The 21,779-nt window shown below is 34.3% G+C and overlaps 1 protein-coding gene and 1 pseudogene across 1 annotated transcript; one reads left to right on the top strand and one right to left on the bottom strand.

The window, feature by feature from the left end:
* Positions 1–8,823: 8,823 nt before the first annotated feature.
* Positions 8,824–11,831, bottom strand: LOC146724533 (proto-oncogene tyrosine-protein kinase ROS-like). Its single transcript, XM_085479656.1, has 5 exons — positions 11,408–11,831; positions 10,674–10,787; positions 10,286–10,503; positions 9,630–10,100; positions 8,824–9,411 (listed from the first exon to the last, which is right to left on the bottom strand). The coding sequence occupies exons 1-5, from the start codon at positions 11,715–11,717 to the stop codon at positions 9,034–9,036; spliced, it is 1,491 nt and encodes a 496-aa protein (XP_085335782.1). The 5' UTR covers positions 11,718–11,831; the 3' UTR covers positions 8,824–9,033.
* A 3,382-nt stretch (positions 11,832–15,213) lies between these two features.
* On the top strand, positions 15,214–17,903 carry LOC114930695 (lipase 1-like; annotated as a pseudogene).
* Positions 17,904–21,779: the final 3,876 nt, after the last annotated feature.

Raw genomic sequence — 21,779 nt, 5'->3', positions numbered from 1 at the left:
TTCGGGGAGACGTGAGATCCGTCCTCATTAGCAAAACTTTGTTTGAATAATTTGATTTTTTGCGATTTTGGTCAACGCATATTGGTCTGAATTATATCGCAATCTAGGAGGGTTTAGCAAATTTAGTTGAGTGCACCCAAAAGGTATTTCATTTAAAGGTACTAATTCCGTATTTATCATTATTGGAGGCGAAACTATTTCGTTACTTTCTTTGCGTTGCTTGTGTGCTGTCATAAAAAAACTTTTAATACACGACATAATGCTACGCATTGCAATATCTTAATACTTTTTAAGAAATAATGCCGACTTTTTCAAATTTTATATGTTCGTATATCTATATACCAAATCTAAACAATTTATAATAAAAATCCAAAATTTATATGAAATATACTTACTACAATAAAAGTAGTAAACATTGTATATTACAATGATTACAATAAGACATAAAATTAATGGCAGATAATATTGCATAGTTGCCCCAGTTGCGCTAGGAATCTTTCTTGCATCACCTTTGTTACACAAAAGTACAATTCTTCGTTTTATTGGACTTTTTATTTAAAATATTTTATCATAATATCTAAGAACTACATTACTTGAAATGGACACCAAAGAAAGGTTGAAACGTAATGAGATTAATAAATTGCCAGTTGGTCGACACATATTTCTCAAATATATAATAATGAACACTCTTCTCTCGACCAAACTGGCAAAATTTTATTAATTTACTTCACAACGTTTTAATCATGATTTAAGTCCTTAGCAAGTGATTTGTGAAATGTAGTTATAATTTAAGGAAGTAAGTTTCTTAAAATTTAAACTACATTTCGCAAATTACTTGCTGAGGACCTGAATCATGGTTGAAACGTTGTAAAGTGAATTAATAAAATGATGCCAGTTTGGTCGAGTGTTCATTAATTTATTTTTAATTCTATCTGGCGATTCTTCATGCACATATTTATCAATTATTATTAAGACATTTTACTTAACGTATTAACGTTACTGTATAATTACTACTTTATTATGCCTTACAGAAAAAAATGGTACAGGACTTTTCGACTCAGTTTTCCACGAGGAATATAGCTATATAAATATAGGACGCCAATTAAGTGACACCCTATATAATATATAAGTATACATACACAACATTTTATACATATTTTTTTTTAAACTTATTAGATTTTAAAATTGTGAAAATATTTACAAATAGGAGCCTTTAAAAATTAGACCTTACAAAGGAACTCTTACCGACTTCATTACTTTCTCTCACAGTCTCGTTTTCAAAATAATACTGGACAGATTTGATATTTGATGACATGTACTCATGGACATCGATGATTCTGAAGGATGAGTTATCCTAGTAATAAATATGCATCGTACAACTTATAAAAATTTATTCTATTGAATCACATGATGAACAGTACCTAATGTGATATTAGATTAAAACTTATTTCTCAATTAATTTAATAAATAAGTCGTTGGAGTAATTAATGCCAAATTCCAAATAGTAAAATTAATGTATATGTGATAGATATCCGAACTTTCAAATCAATGTTCAACTTTATTACGAGTAGAAATGGCCCTTCTTTTGCTTTTGCAGATAATCAAATGATTAAAGTAAGTCATTAAGTTATTTGGATCAAGTAACTATCACTTATTCAAAGAGATGAATGTTTTTGATATTTTTATAATTACATAAATGACATGCATTGAGCTAAATTAAATTATTATAAAATAAAACTAGAAAGAAATATAGAAAATACTGTATAACATATAAAATACTGTGTAAAACACCGTTTAAATAAATTGTTCTTATTGTGTTTCTGATCAAAATATCTTTTTAAATACCAAAGATTTTTTGCATTAAAAAGAAAACTACTAAATATTGAAATAGGAGTTCGGTACAATAAATTGCGTTCTCAATCAAACAGTTTTAAGGCCAATAATATACACAGCAGCTATTGTTTTTTATATGTTCCAATTGATATACAATTTATCATTTCAAGTATACGTTAACACATATATGTACATGAAATTAATATAAAAACTAAATTATTATAAAGACAAAATTATTTTAACAATTTAAGAGAACCGGGCTTGTAAGACTCACAGTTACATATATATATATATATATATATATATATATATATGTATATATACGAGGGCAGTCCGATAAGTACTTAGCCTCATCGCCCAATGGTGCCAGTATCGCAAGAGAGTTTTACTATCGTGTAGTACATTTTCGTGGACGGCTACTGTCAAAATTTCAGCCGAATCGGACTCGTAGTTTTGTTTTGACCGCGTGTGGAAAGCGGGCGTGTCCGCGGATTTTAGAAAAATGGAAAAAGATCAATATCGGTCGATGATTCGATTCTTGTTTTTGGAAGGGAAATCGCGCAGCGAAATCAAAGATTCTTCATTTCGACATCTTTGATTTTGCTGCGCGATTTTCTTTCCAAAAACAAGAATCGAATCACCGACCGATATTGCTCTTTTTCCATTTTTCTAAAATCCGCGGACACTCCCGCTTCCACACACACACACATATATATATATATATATATATATATATATATAACTGTGAGTCTTACAAACCCGTTTCTATTAAAATGTTAAAATAATTTTGTCTAATAATTTAGTTTTTATATTAATTTCATGTACATATATGTGTTAACGTATACTTGAAATGATAAATTGTATATCAATTGAAACATATAAAAAACAATAGATGCTGTGTATATTATTGGCCTTGAAACTGTTTGATTGAGAACGCAATTTATTGTACCAAACTCCTATTTCAATATTTAGTTGTTTTCTACGCATGCAATTTATCCTAAAAAGTTCTAATTTTCCATATTGATTACTTTAAATAATAAATAAATTTCTTAAAAATTTTACACAAAAATTAATAAATATAAATATTTGAGAAAAGTTTTAGACATCACAAGAGAATAATGTGAGAATAAGTGTATAAAAAATATGATATACATACATGCATGTTTATCATGTAACAGAAGATATATGGAATGAATAACAAAATTATTAATAATAATAATAATACATGAATTTTAAATCGGCCAATAGAACCTAAGCGCAAAAAATTAATTCTTCGGAACTGTATCTCTTGGTTTAAGATTACTAAGTTCCATATATAAATTAATCTTGAACTTACATATGGAGAAAAATAGGCCAGAAAAATATAGGTCCGAAAAGTCGCTGAAGCGGGAATCGAACCCGCGTCTTTCACTGTCTGGGCGACTGCTCTTACCAACTAAGCTATTCAGACCCCTTCAATCCTATATTTTCCATTTGCCGTTTAGTGGATGTTAGTAAATAACGCCATGATTAGGCCCAGGCGTAAATAAATAAGGAATATATGTCCATATGTAAGTTTGAGATTGATTTATATATGGAATTTATTAATCTCAAACCAAGAGATACAGTTCCGAAGAATTAATTTTTCGCGCTTGGACTCTATTAGTCGATTTAAAATTCATGTATTATTATTATTAATAATATTGAGAGCCGACATATATTTCTTAAAATCATTAATATTAACAATTCATAACAAAACATTTTTATCAACATATGTTACGTTTAAGTTTAAATATTCATTACAATTAAATTTAAATGTGTAACAATATAACATCAATCTTTGAATATATGACGTAAAATTGAATTTTACTTTTTTTATATCATTAATTTTTCATAAATAGTGACAGAGTATAAAATATTAATATCACAAACAATCTATTGTCTGAAGTGTATATAACATTTAATTTAATCGCGGGGTCTAATATCCGTTCTGTCTTGCTGCGCTAAAGTTGAACATGTCCAACGTTAACGCTCTTGTTAAGGGAATAACTGAGCGATTTTAGCAGCAGCATCAAAAAACGTTTCATGTAAAGATGGTAGCGAATAAATAACTAAGCGAATAGCCACTAATTTGGTATCATGCGCATGTGCGAGACAAATTTTTGCCAAAACGCTTGCAACTTTTTTTTTATCAGCAACGTGTAAATAAATTAACGCTAGCGACTTTGTCAGTCAGAAATTCGTTTTGCAAGAGCAAAAAGCTTGCGATAAAAAAAGTCAGCGACAAGCGTCAAAAGCAGCATTGTGTAGAGCACCCTTAAAGAATGCTCTTATAAAGTTGCAAGCGTTTTGACAAAAGTTTGTTTCGCACATGCACAGGATACCGAATTATTCGCTAATCGCCTGGTTATTCATTTGCTACCATTTTTACATGGAGCGTTTTTTGTCGCTGCTGCTAAAATCGCCCAGTTATTCGCTTGACGAGAGCGTTAAAGTTGGACATGTTCAACTTTAGCGCAGCCAGACGCAGCGAACATTAGACGCCGCGAATTTAAAATTTTAGACGCTAGCGAATAAAAAATGTGGGTCTAGAAAAAGTTTTTATCAGCGAATACGCTGGCGAATTAAGAAGCTGGCTCGCAAAGCGAATAAAAGCAGCATCGTGTAATGCACCCTTTACTCGCCGCGATTTTACAAATTTAGACGCTAGCGAATAAAAAACGAGCATCTAGAAAAAAGTTTTTATCAGCGAATTCGCTGACAAATTAAGAAAATTGCTCAAAGCGAATAAAAGCAGCATCGTGTAAAGCACACTTTAAGTGTAGATCAGAGTGTATAAAAAAATGAATTTTCGGGAAACTGACCTGAGTTATACAATCTTCCTGATCCTTCGAAGAGGACGTGAGAGCCGTCCTCATTAGCATAAATACTTTTAGTAAAACACATAATATTTTTATCGTTTTCATCATAATAAGTTTTCTTCTCTTACAGATGTTTGCACTCGATTGGCTTTCATTCTTGACTGGTAACCAACCGCTATTAAATACCATAGAATCTTCTCAATGATTTAAATATATTAATCAAATCAATATCCTTTCAATGTTTCTCGCAGAGTCGGATCTAGAGCGAGCTAAGCACTCGTCTCGGATGAAAGACATGAGAGGGCATAGAAATGAACAATAAATTGAACAATTTTTTTAAAAAGAGTTTTTTTATAAAAATGCAAAAATGATATTAACATGTAGCAGTTCAAGTACCTACCAAGCGTATGTTATTTTGACATGCGTTTGTGCGTATGTTGAGAAAGGAAGCGTCAATTGCTAATAGTGCCTCGGATGAGAAAATATCTCGATCCGGCACTGATCTGTATAGATTATAAATTGTTAGCTGACGCTTCTTAGTGAGAAATGATTGATCGAATCGTCATTGATTCGATGAATTTGACATTGATTCGACGAATTTCTCACTGAGTTGTTTCTTACGCGCTGCGCGCACTCGGTATGTAGTTGCGGATTTATGAGGATGAGTAAATAACAATTATTCGAATTTAAATACGAAAGACTCGGGTTCAGTTTTTGATTCAACGACTTGCGGACCAACATTATTCTCGTCTTTTTTTCTACAGAAGGGTTAGGAAGAAATAAGCGAATTTACACGGAAAAAAAATTAGCTATCATAGCTAAATTTTAGCTGTCTATATATTACACGTAAAATTTAGTTATCATGCTTAAATTTTAGCTATGACAATTAGTATTTTTTAGTTATAACATTCTCCGTTAAACTATGGCTAAAAAATATTAATTACCATAGCTACAATTTAGGCACGATAACTAAAATTCAGGTTGTTATATATGGACAGCTAAAATTTAGCAATGGTAGCTAATTCTTTTTTCCCGGGTAGTAATCTCGGATTGAGATACATTTCCTGAAATAAATCTTAGTAGTATGCTAAGAAAATATTTGTGTTGGCGCATATTATTTAGTTACAGCGAAAAATTAATTCTCGGTGTAATTAACGTCATCCACGTTTGACTCTTATAGCTTATTTATTCTTAATATACTTTCGTTTTTAGTATGTTAAAGCTTTTATGTTTTTATTTATTTAGAGTTGCAATATTATTTTTTTATACTATTAATACTTTTAAATTTGAACTATAAATCTACATATGTTAGTTTTTTAAAGATTTTTCTTTATTTTTAATGTTTTTTAATATTCAAATTTTGTTTTTTATGATAAATTATTAAATATTATTAGGCCCTGTGTAACAAGCACAAAAAATTTTTATTAATTCTTAGAAAAAATTTTTTTAAATTTGACACGGTTACCCTATTCATTTAATTTTTAAAGAAATCAATAAGAAAATAAAAGTAGTAAATAATTTTATGTTTAACAACAATGGAAAAAAGGAAATTATAGAGGGAAATGACAAAAAATTTTTTGTCATTCCTTATATTAATAACATCTCGGAAAAAATGGCATCGACAATTAAGAAATCAGATTTTAGAGTAGGGTACCGTTGTCTCAATAATCTTAACAAATTCATCAGAGTCCATAAGGACAAAAATGCGCATAGTAACAATAATAATGTCGTCTACAAAATTAATTGTAAAGATTGTGAAGCCTCATACGTTGGGCAAACCAAAAGAAAATTACGTACTAGACTAAAGGAGCATATAAGTAACATCTTTGATTCTTCTAAGCATTCGGTGGTCTCGGAACATATTATCGATAAAAAGCATGCTTTTGATTGGAATAACGTCAAAATACTTGATATTGAATTTAACTACCACAAAAGACTTATCTCGGAGATGATACACATAAAAGAACAAAAACTTGGTATAAATAATAATACAGACACTGAATTGCTCAACAACGCTTATTTTGACATTCTAAAAGAAATAGGAAATCGTTAGACTTATTATAATATTTATGTTTTTTTGACTTGACACCTATATATTCAACTTTTTAAACGACGCGACATCAGCCAAGTAATACATTCAGCAAAAATTGGAGTCATGGTCATATTTCTTTATTCGGACACAACTGTAAGCAACATTTAGCTAATTTTTTAATTTTTAATTCTTAATTTTTTACACATACATAAGTCAATTTTTAACTTTATACTTTAAAAAATTTTATAAATTCAGTTCATAACATCTTAAAAAACTTGGGGAGGATGGACAAGTTCATTGCCGGACTAACAGCCTTTCGCCGACCAACGAAGAGCGGTTGGTTTAGAGCAATTTCGAAGCGCCACTCTGAGTTATTAATAATAATTTTAAAATAATATAGATTAACCGGATTAGTTATATGATTTTGCACTCAGTGTGGACTGTTCGTGTCGAGCTATGCTTGATGATTTAAATTTAATGTCAATGTATTTCGCCTTTTAATCTTGACATCAGTTTTTAATTTACTTGACATTATATAGCGACTTAGTATTAGAATTTTTATTTTTATATTTATTTAATTATCATAACGATTACTGCGCACTGAAGAAGACCTAATACAGGTCGAAACGTTTGGTTTTGTCAAATTTAAAAAAATTTTTTCTAAGAACTAATAAAAATTTTTTGTGCTCGTTACACAGGGCCTAATAATATTTAATAATTTATCATTGTGTTTGTTTACATACGAGCTTAAGCACTGTTAGAGTTTAGTTGATTTTGTATGGTAATTGTTATTTTGTTTTTTATGTGTTTTCTTTATTTTATTTGATGATTTGCTTTATAATTTTATATTTTTACATGGCAAGGGGGCGAGTAGATTTCAAGCCAAAGTCTTATACTTACTTACTTATCTATACTTCTATCTATATCTAGACTAATATACATATAAAGAAGTAAAGTTTGTTTGTTTTATTGTTTGGGATAATTTGAGAAATTAATAAATGTCTTACTGGTGTATATCCTCCTGAGTAACATAGCTATGCGTACAATTGTCTTGCAACTTCTAAAAATGTACGCGTCATAAAAAAATGGGTTCTTTACGTTTTATATTTTCCAATAATATAATAATTTAACGTAAAACCTACACGACCAATTTTGATAAAATCTTCACCATTACATTTGTATGAATATAGTATGAATTATTTACGGTACAACGTTACATTATAAAATTGTTGGAAAAATATAAAGTGTAACAATTTTTTTTTTTTAATACGCGCACATTTTTAGAAGTTTGCAATACGATTGCATGTAGCCTACGTTACTCAGAAAGATCTAAGCTATCCACCAGTGAAAGATTTTTTCTTTATATTTGTTGCATGAAAATTTATCATGAATAATATAGATAATATATTTTATTTTCCCGATGTAGTAAACTTACTTATCTTTTTACAATACGTTTGCAGTATCATTAAAATTATCTTACTATTATTTAAAGATTGACAATATACAAAACGTTGATCAAATATTTACAAGTTATACTTGTCAATTTATTTATTGCATTAACTACATCGAAACAATATTTGTCGCAATTTTTAATTTAAATTTGACAAATTAAAGTAACTTCAACAAATTATACATATAATAAATGATTATCTACTTTGTAAAAATTTATCTATATTCGAACCTTATATACAAATATTGAATATATTTTCCGTATTTCCTTTATTTTCTCCGTATAAAGATTGTAAATATAAATACTTTCTTTATTTTAACTGCAACGGAGTGTAATACCAAAAACTAATCAAATCTAAGAAATTTAGTCGAATTGCTGAATTCTTTATGTAAAATGCGCACATGGTAAATTATTAATATAAACAAAAAAGAAATAATGAATAAATGCATCAATCGTTAAGAAAAAATAATGTATAGATAATTAAGTCATAATTGAAAAGAAAATTTATATTATCAGTATACATCTCTGACATGTAATTTGTGAATAACATTTTTTTCATAAATTAATTATAATAATTACAAATTATATTTTAAATGCCACCTGATTGCAATATTGTATATATATATATATATATATATATATATATATATATATATAACTGTGAGTTAAAAAAATATATTAAACATAGTAAAATTTCTACATATTGTAAATAAGGTTATACCTTAAATTGTAATATTAATAAAAAAAGGATTAAATGTAACATTCACTGTATTATAAAATGTGAGCAAAAGTAAATAAAAGCAATATTTCTTAATAGATATTATCTAGAATCGCAAAAATTCATTACTCTATACAAAAATATATACACATAAAAAGAATTACGATTGATTCGTCTCTCCATGTCCAAAAATATCTAACGAACTTATTATAAGTATCGAATCTTCTACGTTATTTCTTAAGGTTTTGATATTTTTGAGACAATTTGTAAAGTTTGGTCTACCGATTACAGATTTCCAACAATGTAGCATCAACTGATACAACATCGGTGGACAGTTGAGAGGTTTTGGCAGTTTGCCTCCCTCACGCACATATTCTATAACTTCGGAAGTATTTTTGGCAGGATAAGGATGTTCACCCAATGACATAATTTCCCACATTAGTACTCCGAAAGCCCAAACATCGCTTTGTGAAGTAAATATTCCAAACACTAAAGATTCTGGTGCCATCCAGCGAACAGGAAGCGGGCGGTCTTCTTTCTAAAACACAATTATATAGCACAATTAAATTATTTTTATCGAACTTCCTTCAGAAGTTTAGAAACAAGCGTTATGCGCATACAGTCAACTCTCATTTTCCCTTCTTCATAGGTACACAAATAAAAATAATTTATTTTTACCGTTATAATCAGCTTATAATTGTATTATTATGAAAAAATAAGAAAAAAGTTTTAGCTCTCTCAAATAATTGTATTTACCACACGATAATAGTGATCCATGTAAGTATTTCTAGCTAGTCCAAAGTCGCCGATTTTCACAATACGGTTTTCATGATTTCTTACGGATATTAAGCAATTTCGACATGCAAGATCTCTATGCACAAATTGCTGCCTTTCTAAATAACAACAGCCTCGAGTAACATCTTCGCACATGGCGAGCAAGTCTTTCAGACGCAACGCGCACAAATCTGACGATTGCAATGTTCCATTATTTCTTAAATAATTCAATAAGTCACCAGGTTCTATTAATTCCAATATAAGTAACGGTGAATTTGTGTCCAAACAAATGCCTAATATTCTTAGCACATTTTCATGTCGAAAGTGGCTCATAAGTTTAGCCTCTTTCAAGAATTCCTTTTTTTCTTTCGAAGAAGCTTGTCTTTTCAGCATTTTTATCGCAACTGGTGTTGTGTCCAACCCTTCAAAATCTTTGATGATTCCTTGATATACCTGTAAAATATTACATAATTAACAGACAAATCGCTAAAAATGTTTATCCTATTCGACTTTCTCAAAAAAATTTTAATTTTAACAATTACTTTTATTTAAAAATATGTTTTACCATAAATTTAAGCGATTAAAGAATAAAAAAATATCTTAAGACTATAGTTAAGTAATAACAAATTAATACTTACAGTACCAAATGCGCCGCTACCTAGAAACTTTGTTTGAATAATTTGATTTTTTGCGATTATGGTCAACGCAAATTCGTCTAAATTATATTGCAATCTAGGAAGGTTCAGCAAATTTAGTTGTGTGCACCCGAAAGGTATTTCATTTAAAGGTATTAATTCCGTATTCATCATTATTGGAGGCGAAACTATTTCATTTCTTTCTTTGCGTTGCCTGTATGCTGTCATATAAAAAAACTTTTAATACACGACATAATGCTACGCATTGCAATATCTTAATTCTTTTTAAGAAATAATGCCGATTTTTTCAAATTTTATATGTTCGTATATCTACATACCAAATCTAAACAATTTATAATAAAAGTCAAAAATTTATATAAAATATACTTACTACAATAAAAGTAGTAAACATTGTATATTACAATGATTACAATAAAACATAATATTAATGGCATATAATATTGCATAGCTGTCCCAGTTGCGCTAGAAATCTTCTTTGCATCACCTTTGTTACACAAGAGTACAATTCTTGGTTTTATTGGATTTATTACTTAAGATATTTTATCATAATATCTAAGAACTACATTACTTGAAATGGACACCAAAGATGGGTTGAAACGTAATAAGATTAATAAATTGCCAGTTAGTTGACACATATTTCTCAAAAATAAAGTGATAAACACTCTTCTCTCGACCAAACTGGCAAAGTTTTATTAATTCACTTCACAACGTTTCGACCATGATTTAAATCCTTAGCAAGTAATTTGCGAAATGTAGTTAAAATTTTAGGAAGAAAGCCAAATAATGTGAAAAACGTAATGTCAGCTTTACACAATGTACTCACTCGCTTACTTCTTTAAATTAAAACTACATTTTGCAAATTACTTGCTGAGGACCTAAATAATGGTTGAAACGTTGTAGAGTAAATTATTAAAATTTTGCCAGTTTGGTCGGGTGTTCATTATTTTATTTTTAATTCTATCTGGCAATTCTTCATGCACATATTTCTCAAATTATTATTAAGACATTTTATTTAAAACTTCATTATTCAATTTCTAATGCGAAAAAACTTTTAAGACATTTTTAAAGTAAATCCATGTTTTCATAACGTCTTCATTTGCTTACCGAGCGTTTCAAAAATAAATTCTTCTCCATCAGACGGCCATATGAAATCTTCTCTATACTCAGTATACTTCAATTTCAAACGAAATTTGTACTTAGTTTGCGGCAATGAATTTTCTATGTAATATGTTATTTTATCATTATTCTCCTCAATATTATTCGCAATTTCCCATATCCTCTTCCGTGACGCAGCATTTTTGTATTCTAGTATAAGGAATTCAGTAGGAATCGTCAGATTAACGCTTGGAATCCACGAGATATTCATACTGTTTGTATCGATCCCATTCAAACTTAAATTATTCGGTTTGGACATGTAGACTGTTTTTATTATACTGTCAGTGACGATATCTGTACGAATGATTGGATACACACTCACGTATATCTCGTATTTTTGCTTTGGTATCAGTGACCGAATTACCGCAAAAATCTTGCCATAAAAAAATTTTACACCAAAATTAATAAATATAAATATTTGAGAAAAGTTTTAGACATCACAAGAGAATAATATGAGAATGTGTGTATAAAAAATATGATATACATACATGTATGTTTATCATGTAACAGAAGATATATGGAATGAATAACAAAATCATTAATATTAACAATTCGTAACAAAACAATTTTATCAACATATGTTACGTTTAAGTTTAAATATTCATTACAATTAAATTTAAATGTGTAACAATATAACATCAATCTTTAAATATATGACGTAAAATTAAACTTTACTTTTTTTATATCATTAATTTTACATAAATAGTGACATGCAAGATTAATATCACAAACAATCCATTGTCTGTAGTATATATAACATTTAATTTAATCACGACGTCTAATATTAATAATAAAATAATTAATGCTCTCGTCAAGCGAACTAACTGAGCGACTAGCAGCAGCATCAAAAAACGCTCCGTGTAAAGATGATAGCGAATAAATAACCAGGCAAATAGCAAATAATTCGGCATCCTGCGCATATGCGAGAAAAATTTTTGCTAAAACGCTTGCGACTTTATTTTTCTTTATCAACAACGTATAAATGATTTGACGGTAACGACTTCGTCTCAGCCAGAAATTCGTTTTGAATCAAAAATGAAAAGCTAGCAATAAAAAGAATAAAAAACGAACATCTAGAAAAAGTTTCTATCAGCGAATTCGCTGATAAATTAAAAAACTTACTCAAAGCAAATAAAAACAGCATCGTGTAAAGCACTCTTTAAGTGTAGATCAGAGTGTATAAAAAAATAAATTTTTGGCAAACTGACCTGAGTTAGACAATCTTCCTGATCCTTCGAAGAGGACGTGAATGCCGTCCTCATTAGCATAAATATTTTTAGTAAAACACATAAAATTTTTAACGTTTTTAACATAGTAAGTTTTCTCCTCTTATAGATGTTTGCACTCTATTGGCTTTTATTCTTGACTGGTGACCAACCGCTATTAAATACCATAGAATCTTCTCAATGATTTAAATATATTAATCAATTCAATATCCCTTCAATGTTTCTTGCAGAGTCAAATCTAGATCGCGCGAAGCACTCGTCTCGGATGAAAGACATGAGAGGGCATAGAAATGAACAATAGATTGAACAATTTTTTTAAAAAAGTTTTTTTATAAAAATGCAAAAATGATATTAATATGTAGCAAACATTAGACGCCGCGAATTAAAGAAGAAATTTGCTCAAAGTGAATAAAAGCAGCATCGTGTAAAGTACACTTTAAGTGTAGATCAGAATGTATAAAAAAATGAATTTTCGGGAAATTGACCTGAGTTATACAATCTTCCTGTCCTTCGAAGAGGACGTGAGAGCCGTCCTCATTAGCATAAATACTTTTAGTAAAACACTTAATATTTTTATCGTTTTTACCATAGTAAGTTTTCTCCTCTTATACATGTTTGCACTCAATTAGCTTTCATTCTTGACTGGTGACCAACCGCTATTAAATACCATAGAATCTTCTCAATGATTTAAATATATTAATCAATTCAATATTTCTTGCAGAGTCGAATCTAGATCGCGCGAAGCACTCGTCTCGGATGAAAGACATGAGAGGGCATAAAAATAAACAATAAATTGAACAATTTTTTTAAAAAAGTTTTTTTATAAAAATGCGAAAATGATATTAATATGTAGCAATTCAAGTACCTACCAAGCTTATGTTATTTTGACATGCATTTGTGCATATGTAGAAAAAAGGGGCGTCAATTGCTAATAGTGCCTCGGATGAGAAAATATCTAGATCCGGCTTTGATCATTTGTATAGATTATAAATTATTAGCTGACACTTGTTTCTCGCGTGCTTTGTGCGCTCGGTATATAGTTGCGGATTTATGAGGATGCGCAAATAACAATTGGAATTTAAATTCGAAAGACTCGGGTTCAGTTTTTGATTCAACGACTTTCGGATCATTATTTTTTTCGTCTTTTTTTCTACAAATGATTAGGGAGAAATAAGCGAATTCTCGGTGTAATCAACGTCATCCGCGTTTAGCTCTTATAGCTTATTTATTCTTAATATACTTTCATTTTTAGTATGTTAAAGCTTGTATGTTTTTATTTATTTAGAGTTTGCACATTATTTTTTATACTATTAATATACTTTTAAACTTGAACTAATAATCTACATATGTTAGTTTTTTAAAGATTTTGCTTGTATTTTTAATGTTTTCTCAAATTTAACTTTTATGTTTTTTATGTGTTTTCTTTATTTTATCATGATTTGCTTTACATTTTTATATTTTTACGCGACAAGGGGGCAAGTAGATTTTAAGCCGATGTTCTATACTTACTTACTTGTTTATACTTTTATCTATATCTATACTAATATACATATAAAGAAGTAAAGTTTGTTTGTTCCATTGTGTGGGATAATCTGAGAAACTAATAAATTTTTTACTGGTGTATATCCTTCTGAGTAACATAGCTTATGTACAATCGTCTTACAACTTCTAAAAATGTGCGCGTTGTACAAAAAATGCGTTCTTTGCTCTTTATATTTTTCAATAATTTAATAATTTAGCGTAAAAACTACACGACCGATTTTGATAAAATCTTCACCAGTACATTTGTATGAATATAGTATGAATTATTTACGCTGCAACGTTAAATTATAAAATTGTTGGAAAAATATAAAGCGTAAAGAACGTAAAGAATTTTGTTGTACAATACGCGCACATTTTTAGAAGTTTGCAAGACGATTCCATATAGCCTATGTTACTCAGGAAGATCTAAGTTATTCACCTGTAAAAGATTTTTTCTAATCGGTTGAGTATAGTTTCTGAGATTACCTCAAACAATGAAACAAACAAACTTGACCTCTTTATATATTATTAGTATGGATTAAATAAAGTTTTCTTAGATATTACACGTCATATGCAATTTTTTTCTTTTTAATGATATTTATTAAAGTATATTTAATATGATTAAAAGTAAATACATAATTATATGTATATTCTAATAACGCAATAATCATTAAAATTATTTCATTTGCGATGATATACATATGTAAGAAATATGGACAACAATATAATCCTCTACAATTTCTAAAACAATTACAATTGAGCTTTACATTTTACTATGTAAAAATACTTTACCCTAAAAATTATAATTATATACTTTATTAGATATTATTAATATTTATTCAAATTTATTTTGGATTTTATAAATATTTATCACTGTTGTTATTATATAATTATACTTTATATTAATTACAATTATATGTAATATTTTATATTTATGTTATTATTAATGTATAGAAACACAATTATTATGTAAAAATAAATATATACTTATTTTACTGATTTTACTTAATTCTTCAGTCGCAGATAATAAGAAAAGCGGGTTATCCCACGGAAACTCACATTGTAACGACAGAAGATGGCTATCTTTTGACGTTACATCGTATTCCGGGTGGCAACGGCTTTCTATCTGTATTACTGATAAATGATATTTTTTGCACTTCTGTTGTTTGGGTCACTCTTGGCAAAGACAAAGCACTCGGTACGACTTTTTAATCAATTAAGAAACATTTTAGTATCGTTGATTTCACTTTTATTGGAAAGAGATCTAAAAAAAACTATAATTTAAATGTCAAAAGAGCATTTTAATGCACTATTAATTGTAATAAACAGTTGTAATAAACAATTGTAATAAACATTGTAATGCATTTTAGTTTTTGAAAATTTTATAAATTAAAAATTTGACTTTCCAAAATTACATAAATTTTGAAATTACTGTATATATGATATATTTAGAAATATATTTTTTTAACTTATCTGATTAATGAATGAATTATAAATCAAATCACGCTCTTAATTCGTTATAAAAATATGTGCACACAAAAATATGATTAAACATATGAATAAAATATTAGATGAAAAAGTACTAGTAAAATATTATAAACAATGTTATTTTTTTTACAATTTAGCTTACCTATTAGCAGATCAAGGATATGATGTTTGATTGGGCAATTTTCCTGGTACTGCGTATTCAAGAGCGCATATTTTCCTATCACCGTCAGAATGGAAATTTTGGGATTACAGGTATTTTCGTAAAATAAAAATAACGATGCTTTGTAAATGACTTACAAGGGAACGGTCGAAAGTGACCCTTACCGATTTTAATGAACTTGGAATATGTTTTAGAGCATTGAAAAATATTACACCCGTATTTTTTTTTAGCTGCGTATCTCGACATTTAGGAGGTAAATTATCCTCTTGTGTGAAAAAATCGTTTTTTTTTTAATTTTTTAGCCAATACTGTCGAAATGGTAAAAGATATAAGAAAATGTTTTAAATAAAAATTTGATGGTTTATAATATTTTTTAAAACAATGTAATCAAATTTTTCAAAAATGTCAAATTCCCCCCTCTCTCTTTATACTGCACTGTTTTAAAGAATATTAAAATCCATATAACTTTTATTTGAAACATTTTTTTTCACCTTATATCGTTATATCTTATACCAAAATAAAAAAAACAATTTTTTTCAAGGAGGGTTGTTTTACCCTCTAAATGTCAAGATACACAGTTAAAAAAAATACGGGTTTAATATTTTTCAATGCTTCAAAACATATTCCAAGTTCATTAAAATCAGTGAGGGTCTTCCAATCGTTCCCTTGTTAGTTTTAACAATATTAGTTCAGTCAGTAATATTGAATTTTTCATTAGCTTTCATGAAATAGGCGTCTACGATTTACCTGCGATGATTACACTTATTACAAATATGAGATCACAACCATTGCACGCGTACATTGGTCATTCTATGGGCGAATCTGTTTTTTACGTAATGGCAACAGAGCGTCCAAAAATTGCTAGAATGGTAAAAATGATGTTCAGTTTTGGACCAGGAATTTTCTTACATTATATGAGAGGTCCACTACGATAGATGTTTTATTTGGTGAAAAAGATGCAGGTAATAATATGTAAATATAATATACTACTTTGAGCTAGAATAAAATTAAGTAAATTGCATTTTGAATAGAAGATATCTTTAATTGCAGCCAATATTTCGAGTTCTGTTCCATGACAAATTACTTACACGAAAAATTTTTAAAACGGCAATGGCATTAATCGGCTGCAACTCAAATTTCCTTCTATCGAAGATGTGCGCTATTTTCATATTTTCAGTCTTCGGTTACGACCGTGAGCAGTTTACTTACGTGAGTAATAACTGAGTAAGTATTCGTCTGCGAAATATAATAATAAATTTAAAAGGTTCTGATATGCGAATACAAAATCATATCAAACAATTTTAAACCGTTGAACGAGAATATATCACAGATAAAAAATTAAGGAAACGTTTTGAAGCTTTATCTTTTATTGTGTGTATACACTCACACACACTCACATATATATATATATATATTATTTTTTTTTTAATTTGCTGTTTAGACTCAGCTGCCTGTAATCGTGAGTCACATACTTGTCAGTCTTTCGACTAAGACAGTGGCGCACATAACGCAAGAAATCCAATCGGGCAAGTTTCATCGATACGACTACGGTGCCACGAAAAATCTCTTAATCTATTCGATAGAACCTCCGGATTATGATTTATCGAATGTTACGGTGCCGATCGTGATATTCTATGCCAACAACGACTTCCTGGTCGATCCCATTGTAAGTAATATATGTACAAGTATTATAATTTCGTTGTAAAAAATATGCATTGATAAAACGAGAATTATTACATAATAAGTTAAAATATAAAATTGAGAAGTTGAAAGAATTATTAATTAGTTTGGAAGAATAATATAAGTAGTTATTAAAAGAATTAATTTAATTATATAAAAAAAATTTGCATAATAACTTAAAAAATATTTCTTTAAGAATGTGAAGAGGTTGTATAATTTACTGCCCAACGTAATAGATTTGTACAATGTGCCGCGGCCCAGTTTTAATCACGTGGGCTTTATATGAACCGAGGATGCACCTATACTTGTGTACAAAAGAGTTTTTAAAATCATGAAAGGGAAATATTTAAATAATGTAACAACGATATGATAATAGGTACATTGCGCTGATTTGGATTATGGAAGTTAAATAAATAAATAAATAAATAAATAAATAATAAATAAGTAAGTAAATAAATAATAAATAAATAAATAATAAATAAATAAGTAAATAAATGATAAATAAATAAATAATTTATTTCAGTGATTAAAAGTGCTAAAAACATGGTTGCCTTTGTAACGGTGCGGATTTCGGTTAGCCTCGGACGGCTCGCCGGAACCAGGATTCGGAATCGGAAGGCCAAACTTGCGTACACGGTTTCAAAGTCACAAAAGGTTTATTCAATGATTACTTACACTTGATATATACACTTAGTCTAGCGGACAGTCACACAAACTTATATATAAATGCGCGGACGGACGAACGATCTCGCGTTTGCGGGGCCGCGGGCGGCGGCACGGCGCGCTGCGGGAGAGTCGGATGCCGGGTACACCCTGGCGTCAGAGGGGGCACGCCCGCCTCTGCCGACCGGAGAGAAGGAGCCGAATGCCGGGTACCCCCAGGCAGCGAAGGGGTCAAACCCACCTCCGTCGGCCGGACACAGGAGACCGAATGCCGGGCACTCCCAGGCAACGAAGGGGTTAAACCCACCTTCGTCGGTCGTAGAGAAAGGAACCGAACGCCGGGTACTCCCAGGCAGCGAAGGGGTTAAACCCACCTCCGTCGGTTGGAGGGAAAGGAACCGAACGCCGGGTACTCCCAGGCAGCGAAGGGGTTAAACCCACCTCCGTCGGTTGGAGAGAAGGAAGTCGAACGCCGGGAACTCCCAGGCAGCGAAGAGGGTACACCCGTCTTCGTCGACTGTCAGGAATCTTGGTCTTGGAAGCCTCGAGTACACCCAGAGGCTTGGTGTCAGGATCAGGATTCAGGACAGGACTGGTGCCGGCTCTTCGGACGAGCCGGCTTATATACCGGTGCGGGTCCCCCCACGTGCTTACTGTCACGTGTTGGGCATCCCGCCGGAGGGGATGGATCACGCGCCCGGCGGATGGTCGGCCAGGAGCGTCGGGCAGGTGTTCGGCCCGGCGCACTTAGTAACGACCATTAATAGGTCGTTACATCACCCTCCCCTTTTACAGGGGGGTGGCAGGCAGGGGGTGGACGGCCCGTGGTCGACCCTGTCGGTCGAAGCGGATGATCCACTTCCCCGTCGCCGTACGTAGCCGATACTTCCGGCTGATCGTGGCGGCGTGGAAGGGGACCTCCACCACGGTGCCGTCCCCCAGCGTCACCTGCACTGGCGGTGTCGCAGCGGTGTTCAGCGGGTGCGGCGGTGGTGGGCGCGCGCGGTGGGTCGACGTGGGTCCGAGCGTAGGCGGGCCGGATGGTCGGGTGGTCGCTGATCGGCCGGAGACGGCGGCAAGGTTCCCGGGTCGGGACTCGGTGGCTGCGGGGGTCGAGATGTTAGGCCCCTGATGCTGCCCGGCCGCGGCGGGTGATCGGCGCGGCGCGTTCGCTCGGGCCTGGCGGCGTAACGCCATTAATACCCCTGGCCCGTGACGGGTCGTCCTCGGGGGAGGCGGGGTGGCGAGGATGATCGCCCGTACTCTCGTCTCCCTGTCGGACCGCTGGATGGTCGTCCCGGGCCGGGGCACGTGTGCGACTCGTGTCGGCGTCGGTGGTGCGGGGGTTGGTCGCCGCTTCCACCCTCCACCGCTGTCGTCGGATGAGGAGGAGAGGTCTCCGAACAGGTCGTTCACGTTCCTTGGCGAGCTCATCGTAGGACTAGGCCGATCGTGCGGCTCGTGTTGCCCTATATATCCCATTCGACGGGGTGGGGGCGCGCTGGAATGCGGTAAACAATTTTTTGTCGTTAGTTTTTCGGTGGTTTGGCCAGGATAGTGAGGGCTATAGTCGGTTAATACTTATCTTGGGGGTTTATGGCCCCCCCGATAGGCCGTTCGTCGTCACTCCCTGCGTCGTATTCGTCGGCTGTTTCCCTCGCTTCGGCCGGTTTCAGGTCCTGGATATGCACGTGACGGTGCCACTTGCCGCGTGCATCCCGGAGGTCTACGATGACTGGTGAAATGAGGCGGCGAACTTCCATTGGCCCGCTAAACTTAGGGGCGAGTTTCGCGTTGAACGCCTCGCTCTTCCGTGAGAGATGTCGGTCTCGTTTCCACACCTGGTCTCCTGGTTGCGGGCGCCATTCACGGCGTCGGAGATTATAGTGCCTCTCCTGTTTCTGGAACGCGCGGGCCAGGTGAACGCGGACAAGCTCGAAGGCCTCCTGTAGCTGCCGGCTGCGTTGCCCCGGTTCTTGCTCGTTCGGTTCGAATCGGTCCGCCACGTAAGGCCGGGCTAGCTCTCTTCCGTGAGTGATGTATGCTGGTGTATATCCCGTGGCCTCGTGGCGGGCGGTGTTAATGGCGAACTGTAGTGCGTCCAGGTGGCCATCCCAGTCCTGGTGGTGTTCTCCGGCGTACTGGGCGAGCATGGTCTTTATGGTTCTATTGGCTCGTTCCACCGGGTTGCAATGGGGTGCGTATACCGGGGAGGTGCGATGCTCTATCCCGAACTCTGCCAATAGTTGTTTGAATTCCCTGGACGTGAATTGCGTTCCGTTGTCTGAGTGTATCTGTGCGGGGCAGCCGTGACGATAGATGACCCGCGTGGTGATTCCTTCGGCCAACTGTCGCGCCGTTGCCTTCCGGAGAGGAATAAGCTCCAGCCACTTGCTGAATCGGTCCTGGGCCGTAAGGAGCCAGGTGTGTCCTCGTCGGGATCTCGGCAAGGGTCCCACCAGATCTACGGAGACCTGCTGTCCTGGTGCCGTGACGGGGGTGGCGTGAAGGAGACCGGCCGGTCGTCGTTGCGACACTTTATACGCCTGGCAGTTTGGGCATCGGCGCACGTATCGCGCGATTTCCCGGAACATACCGGGCCAATAGTACAACTGGGCGGCCCGGGCGATGGTCTTGGCCACCCCTAAGTGTCCCGCTGTGGGCTCGTCGTGTAGCCGCCGCAAGACTTCGGATCGTTGGTCGCGTGGCACGCATCTCTTCCATTGTTCCCCCGGAGGTGTGTGCCGGAAGTCCAGGTCGTGCAGTACGTGGCGATATAGCTGCCCATCGCGAATCTCGTAGTCTGGACTGGTCTCCGGTTCCGCTTCTACCTGGGCTCGTATCCGGTTGTACCAGGGACATGTTGGTTGGTTGATGATGGCGCTGAGCTGTGGTTCTCGCGAGAGCGCATCGGCTACTTGGTTCTGTGTCCCCCGACGGTACTTGATCTCGAAGTCGAATTGTTGCAGCTCGAATACCCAGCGGCCTAGTCGACCGGTGGGAGCCTCGAGCTGCTGTAGCCACTTTAACGCCTGGTGGTCCGTGATTACGGTGAACCGATACCCCTCCAGGTAGTCTCGCATTCTCCGGATTCCCCACACTACGGCTAGACACTCTAATTCGGTGGCACTGTAATTGCGTTCGGCGGGATTAAGTGTTCGGCTGGCGTAAGCGATGACGCGCTCTCCTTCCTCAAATTCCTGCGTGAGGACGGCCCCTAGTCCGTGTGAGCTGGCGTCCGTTTGTAAGAGGAAGGGGTGACTAAAGTCCGGGCAGGCGAGCACTGGCGCGGTTGTTAGAGCCTCCTTGAGCCGTCGGAAGGCTTGTTCTTCTAGTTCTCCCCAAGCCCATCGCGCGTTTTTCTTCGTGAGGTTCGTGAGGGGTGCGGCCACGGTGGAGAATTCGGGGATGAACCTGCGGTACCACGAGGCCATTCCCAAGAACTGGCGGACTCGACGGAGCGTGGTGGGGACGGGCCACCCCGTGATGGCGCTGACCTTGCCCGGGTCGGTCTGGATGCCCCGTCGGTCGATAACGTGTCCCAGGTACTTGAGGCTGCTTCGGCTGAAGTGACATTTTTCGA

This window comes from Nylanderia fulva, unplaced genomic scaffold, assembly GCF_048542155.1.
Source record: "Nylanderia fulva isolate GAGA-0341 unplaced genomic scaffold, ASM4854215v1 Scaffold127, whole genome shotgun sequence".
NCBI classification, from domain to species: Eukaryota; Metazoa; Arthropoda; class Insecta; order Hymenoptera; family Formicidae; genus Nylanderia; species Nylanderia fulva.
This window is presented reverse-complemented; position numbering and strand designations above follow the sequence as displayed.

What these genes read in the sequence shown, in the direction of transcription:
- LOC146724533 (XM_085479656.1), bottom strand. Translation starts at nt 11,717, where the DNA reads ATGTCCAAACCGAATAATTTAAGTTTGAATGGGATCGATACAAACAGT. An exon ending in ATTTATTTTTGAAACGCTCG is followed by an intron (nt 10,788 to 11,407) that starts GTAAGCAAATGA and finishes TGTGTAACAAAG; the next exon opens with GTGATGCAAAGAAGATTTCT. An exon ending in GTAGCGGCGCATTTGGTACT is followed by an intron (nt 10,101 to 10,285) that starts GTAAGTATTAAT and finishes AATATTTTACAG; the next exon opens with GTATATCAAGGAATCATCAA.